General features: G+C 34.9%; 1 protein-coding gene across 1 annotated transcript; it reads left to right on the top strand.

The window, feature by feature from the left end:
• Positions 1–779: 779 nt before the first annotated feature.
• LOC114613303 (olfactory receptor 4K15) lies at positions 780–1,801 on the top strand. Its single transcript, XM_028758565.1, has one exon. The coding sequence runs from the start codon at positions 799–801 to the stop codon at positions 1,771–1,773; it is 975 nt and encodes a 324-aa protein (XP_028614398.1). The 5' UTR covers positions 780–798; the 3' UTR covers positions 1,774–1,801.
• The last annotated feature ends 5,263 nt before the right edge of the window (positions 1,802–7,064 follow it).

The following is a 7,064-nucleotide window of genomic DNA, read 5'->3' as shown; positions in this document are numbered from 1 at the left end:
TGTGTGTGTGTGTGTGTGTGTGTGTGTGTGTGTGTGTGTGTGTGTGTTCTGATAAAAGTTCTGTAAATATTAGCACTAGTGGCTGTGTATGAAAAAGGTTACCATATCCCAGGCTTAATTGACAGCAATATATGTATCAGATTTCTCCATAAGGAGAAACTTCATGAGGACCTGAGTGACAGGGGAAAAAGTTCTGTGAAGTTCTCCATCTTCCAATGTTGCCAAGATTTTGTTTTTACTTTGCAGGATTTGTAATTGGAGAGAAGGAGACAATTTGTAGGTACTAAGTGTGAAGGCCCTTTAGATAGAGTAGTTTAAACAGAAATCCAGAGCTGCCTCTCTTTATAGCAATAAATGACTTAAGAACATAACATGTTTGTGCAAGGGCAAAACAAGTAGTGCACACTTCATTAAGTTTTCACAAAGTGAACAGAATCATCAGGCATAATAACAACAGAGTTATCAGGATTCAGTGTTTTTCTTATTCTTCTCTCCTGTTCAAGGATGACTAACGGCACATTTCTCAAAACCATGTAATCATTTTGTTTAATTTCAGGCTTTATATAACTAGATCCATACAACACTGAATTGTATTAGTTATGTAATTGTTGGATATATGTGTGTGTGTGTGTGTGTGTGTGTGTGTGTGTGCGTGCATGTATATATATACATATATATACATATATGGAGAGAGAGAGAGAGAGACTGTAATTGAGAAATGAAGAGAAACTTATTTAATTGATTGATTTCTATTCTGTTTCCATTCAGATAACTGAAGACAACTCTCTTCCAAAGTCAATGAATGAAACAAATTACTCTCGCGTGACAGAGTTTGTGCTGTTGGGCCTGTCTAGCTCAAAGGAGCTCCAGCCTTTCCTGTTTCTCATATTCTCACTGCTGTACCTAGCCATACTGCTGGGCAACTTCCTCATCATCCTCACAGTGACTTCAGACTCACGACTTCACACTCCTATGTACTTTCTGCTTGCAAACTTATCTTTTATAGATATATGTGTAGCCTCTTTTGCTACCCCTAAAATGCTTGCTGACTTTCTGGTGGAAAGAAAAACTATATCTTTTGAAGCCTGCTTGGCTCAGATTTTCTTTGTTCATCTCTTTACTGGTGGTGAGATGGTACTTCTCGTATCCATGGCCTATGACCGCTACGTTGCAATATGCAAGCCCCTCCACTACATGACAATCATGAGTCGCCGCGTGTGTATCATTCTCGTCATCATCTCATGGTTTGTGGGTTTCATCCATACAACTAGCCAGTTAGCATTCACTGTTAATTTGCCATTTTGTGGTCCTAACCAGGTGGACAGTTTTTTCTGTGATCTCCCACTTGTGACCAAGCTAGCTTGCATAGACACTTATGTTGTCAGCTTGCTAATTGTTGCAGATAGTGGGTTTCTCTCCATGAGTTCATTTCTCCTCTTGGTCGTCTCCTACACTGTGATTCTCATTACTGTTAGGAATCGCTCCTCTGCTAGCATGGCCAAGGCCCGATCCACCCTAACTGCTCACATCACTGTAGTCGTACTATTCTTTGGACCATGCATCTTCATCTATGTGTGGCCCTTTAGCAGCTATTCAGTTGACAAAGTCCTTGCTGTGTTCTACACCATCTTCACACCCATTTTAAACCCAGTTATCTACACTCTGAGAAACAAAGAGGTAAAAGCAGCTATGTCAAAGCTGAGGGGTCGCTATCTGAAATCTGGACAGGTTTCTTCGTTGATAAGAAATGTTCTTATTCTGGAAACAAAGTAAAATTACAGGACTAGCAGCATTTTTGTTTTTCCTCTTATACATTTCCAAAATGTAATCGCCTTTACTTCTAAAGGTAGTCATTTAATATGTGTGGCTGTTTAAAGGCTTACTATGCATTCCATGAAATTTAATATTCCTTCAGTTATTTTTGTTCTGTGCTATTTTTCTTCTTGTTTTGTAAGTTAAAATGGTTTTAAAATTAAAGGTTTTTCATGTAAGTGGTGTTTTGACATTCTTTGATTTGCAAATATGTTTTGCCTTGTGTTTAGAGGTAATCATGAAAGGATTGCTATGGCAAGTTAGAAAAAAAAGACAGAAAGAAAAAGAAAGGAACAATTTTCATCTTTCAAGAGAACTTTTATAATTCATTGTATGTGATAACAAATTGCCTTTTGCTATTTTGAAACTTCATTCAGAGAAACCAGAAATGCATGAGTGTAAGAACTTTTTAATAGTATATATAAAGATGAAAATTTTGCTTAATATTCATCTTTGGATAGAAATTAGAATTAGATAATAATGATTAAGAATTCACGCACAACTGGAAATGGTATGGCTAATTTACAATATTAGGGGTCATAGAATAATTTAGGGAGATCAGATAAAATGAGTGACCTATAATGAGGACAGATATATGCATTAGCATTGTTTTGAGTCTTTGTTATCACATAAGTTGTCCTCCACAGAGGAGGCAACCAAAAGAAGGACAGCACATTATAACCAGTTGACTGATTTTGTTTGTTCCTCAACCACACACACACATACTACATTGATTAACTACAACAGAATCCATGATTGATACTGTGGATGTCTTTGAGTGCATTAGGTTAATCTTAAGTAAATTTCATGGGCTCTCATTACAGCTGATGCCTTTTATCGTTCAGCAATGAGATGAGATCAGAATCTGAAAAATGTGCCATAGATTGGGGTTAATAATCTCTATCAGATTCTTCCACAGATGGTAATATCTGTTCTTTGCTTTAATGATGACCTTTCCCTTCCACTCACAGATCTATTACTTGGATCACTATTTGACGTGTGAGTTTTACTTACAGAAATTGAATTCCAGAAGGATTGCCTTTTTCATGGCACACACTTTATAGTGACAGTATGGCAATAGGAATAGAACTTTGAGGTTAAATAACCACGTGCCTTAACAGAACCCAGAGGAAGCTGGCGTTACAACTATACTACTCTTTTACAAATGATTGGCCCAGGATGTAATAGATGCAGTGAACTAAAACCTAACACATGATACTTTGTTATTAGTAATTAAAACACAGTTTCATAAACTAAGAGAAGAATTCAGCTTGGCTTTTCTTTCACTTCTTTTCCCTTCATTCTTTGGGATCCACTTGTGAATATTCTTTTTCCTTTCAATACAATTCCAGGTATCTCTAGACTGAAATATCTTGCTGAGAACAACACATACTTTAGCAAATATAGTATGATTTTAGAGAAACCAGATATTTGGTTAGTGAGTAGGGCATAAGATAATCACTTATATCATTCTTAGGGATATGATTGATTACTGTTTGGTAATATTTGAATAACTAAGACAAAGGATATAATAGAAAGTGAATAAATGAATGAACAAATGATAGACTGAATGCCTAATATATTTAGTTAGGTTGAAGGATAAAAATCTCATTTAAATAAGAAAAAAATATGGGTAAAATTTAGCAGACTCACAAGTTTTTCCATGCTCAATAAAACAGTTAATGATCAGTTATAGTGTATAGGGGTCACACTCCTAAAGAAAATTGATTTTCTCTCCTCAAGAAGCCATCATTCTCCAAAACTTCTCAGTTAAAAGTGGGTTTCATGAGCCCCTCTAACTTTCATGCTGAAGTGTTGATTCACTTGATCTCCTGCAAATCTTTTAATGTCCACCACAGCTGTTGTGAGTTCATGATTTCAAAAGTCCTATCACACCTAAAACACATGGATTCTTTTTTTAAATTTTATTTGTTATTTTATTTACTTGCAATTCAAATGTTATCCCCTTTCCCGGTTTACTCCCCTCTCCCCTGTTTCTGTGAGAGTTTCTCCTCCACCTACCCACCCACTCCTGCCTCACTGCCCTAGCATTCCCTTATTTTTGGGCATAGAGTCTTCACAGAACCAAGGTCCTCCCCTCACATTGATGACAGATAAGGCCATCCTGTGCAACATATACAGCTGGAGTTGTGGGTCCTTCCATGTATATTTCTTGGTTGGTGGTTTAGTCCCTGGGAGCTTTGGGGGGAGTTCTGTTTGGTTGCTGTTGTTCTTCCTATGGGATTGCAAACTCATTTACCTCCTTCAGTCCTTTCCCTAACTACTCCACAGATTCTTATTTTTAACTTTTAGAACAAATTTCTTAGAATTCATATATGAGTACTGTATTTAAATTATTTTCTCCTCCCCTTTCTCCTGTGTACCTTTAACTCCTCAAATTCAGTCTCTTATTCTTTAACTAAAATTATTACATTTATATGCATATAAGTTTATATATACAACTAGCTAAGATAATTTAATATTGCTCATATGTGTTTGGAGTTAATCTTTTGGGGTGGCTGATATATCAACAACCACTTCCCTGGTGAAGACTTAGACATCTTCTTTAGCAACCACTGACTGCCTGTACTTCTTCTTTTAGCCTTATGAGAATTCTTCCATCCATATTAGCTTGTCAACTGATATTGTCACTTTTATGTAATGATTAAGCAGTCATATTGATGAGATTTCCTGACTGAAAGTTTCCTGTCCTATAAAGGAGACACATCTCACAGCAGATGTCCCATCCTAGTTCCCTGACTTTTATAATCATTCTACTCTCCATAATGGTCTGAGGTTTAGGTGTAGGAATTGTATTATAGATGTATCAACTTTGGCTGAGCACTCTACAGTATTCTGTTTGTACTTTGATCATGTGTTACTTTCTGGAAGGGTCTTTCTGAAAATAGCAGCACATATCTGGCATACATACATTGTGAGCAAGGTACCTGTATTGATTGCTTTAAGCTTGACTTTATAAACTGTGTATCCACTAGTCATTCAGTATTTTGTATCTGTTAATTTAAATTTGTTTAAAGTTCTAAACAAATCAAAAGACAGAGAGACAGTATTCAAGTAAACAAAATCAGAAATTAAAAGGAATACTTAACAAAAGAAACAGTGGAAATTCAAAGAATCATTAGGTCTTACTTCAAAAGACTATACTACCCAAAATTGGAAAATCTTAATGAAATGGACAATTTTCTAGACAGATATTACTTAACAAAGTTATATCAAGATCATCAAGATCAGGTAAATTCTTTAAACAGTTTTATAACCCCTAATGGAACCTAAGCAGTCACTAAACATCTCCCAACAAAAAATAGCCCAGGGTCAAATGGGTTTAGTGTAGAATTCTACCAGACTTTCAAAGCAGAGATAATACCAATACTTCTCAAACTATTCCATTAAATAGAAACAGAAAGAACACTGCCAAATATGTTGTATGAATCCACATTCACTGTGACACCTAAACCACACAAAGACTCAACAAATAAAAAGAACTTCAGATCAATTAATTTTATAAACATTAATGCAAAAATACTCAATAAAATGCTTGCAAATTGAATCCAGGAATACACCAAAAACATCATCCATCATGATTAAGTAGCCTTCATCCTAGGGAAACAACATCCTTTATAATAGTCACAAATAATATAAAATATCTTGGTGTAATTTTAACCAAGCAAGTGAACGATCTGTATGACAAGAACTTTAAGTCTCTAAAAGAAATTGCAGAAGATATCAGAAGACAGAAAGACCTCCCATGCTCATGCATAAACAGGATTATCACAGTGAAAGTGGTCATTTTACCAAAAGCAATCTACAGATTCAATGTAATCCACATCAAAATTCTAACATAAATTTTTATAGACTTTGAAAAAGCAATTCTTAACTTCATATGGAAGATCAAAAACAGGATAGCTAAAAACATCCTGAACAATAAAAAAAGTTCAGGAGCAATTACTATTCCTGGCCTAAAGCTGTACTACAGAGCAATAATGATAAAAGCTGCATGGAATTGGTACAGAAACAGACATATTGGTGAATGGAATCAAATCAAAGACCCAGATAAACCTACATATTTATGAGTACTTGATTTTTGATAAAGAAGCTAAAACTATAAATGGAAAAAAAGAAAGAATCTTCAACAAATGGTGCTGATCTAACTAGATGTCTGCATGTAGAAGAGTAAAAATACATCCATATTTATCACATTCCACAAAACTCAAGTCCAAGTGGGTCAATTACCTCCACATAAAACCAGATACACTAAATCTCATAGAAAGGAAAGTGAGGAATAGTCTTGAATGCAATGATACAGGAGACAATTTCCTGAACAGAACATCAGTGTCTCAGGTTCTAAGATCAACAATTCATAAATGGGACCTCATGAAATTGAAAAACTTCTGTAAAACAAAGGACACTTGTCAATAGGACAAACTAGCAGCCTACAGATTTGGAAAGGATCTTTACCAACTTGACATCTGACAGAAGGTCTGAGATTATCTCTTTCCTGCGTTTTCATGGTTTTAGTTAACCTCTTTAGGTTGGAGGTTTTTTATTCTAGAATCTAATATATGATTACCTGTGTAGATAAATATTGCCTAAGTTTTGTTTTCTTCTGGAATATATTATTTTTTCATAGATGTTCATTGGAAATTTTACTGGATATAATAGGCTGGTTTCACACCTGTGGTCTGTCCAAGACTGCAACAAATCTGTTCAGACCCTTCTGGCTTAGAGTTTTCACCTAGAAGTTAAATAGAATTCTGGTAGGTCTTCCTTCAATTGTTACTTGATGTTTTTCCTTTGCAGCTTTTGATATCCTTTACTCATGTTCTGTACATTTATTGTCTTGATTATCATGTACTGACTGGACTTTGTTAGCTTATCCAATCTAGTTGGTGTTCTGTCTGCTTCCTGTACCTTTGCAGCTATCTTCTTCAATCAGTTTAGGGAAATTTCCTTGTATAATTTTTGTCAAAAACATTACCTGGTTATTTGACTTAGTTTTCTTATACCTTCTTTAGTCCTATTATTTTTAGATTTGGTATTTCATAGTTTACTCCTAGATTTCCTGGTTGTTTTCTTTCAGGAGTTTCTTAGATTGAACATTTTCTTTGACTGGTATATTCATTTCTCCTATAGTACAATTTATTTTTTGTTGTTGTTGATTATTTATTTATTTATTTTTATTTTTTAAAATAATTTATTTATTTTTTCTCAAATTGTAATTCATTCACACAGGG

The sequence above is a fragment of the Grammomys surdaster genome, unplaced genomic scaffold (genome assembly GCF_004785775.1).
Source record: "Grammomys surdaster isolate TR1022 unplaced genomic scaffold, NIH_TR_1.0 126198, whole genome shotgun sequence".
Classification (NCBI taxonomy): domain Eukaryota; kingdom Metazoa; phylum Chordata; class Mammalia; order Rodentia; family Muridae; genus Grammomys; species Grammomys surdaster.
Note: the sequence above shows the minus strand (reverse complement) of the source record. Positions and strands in the feature narration are given on the sequence as shown.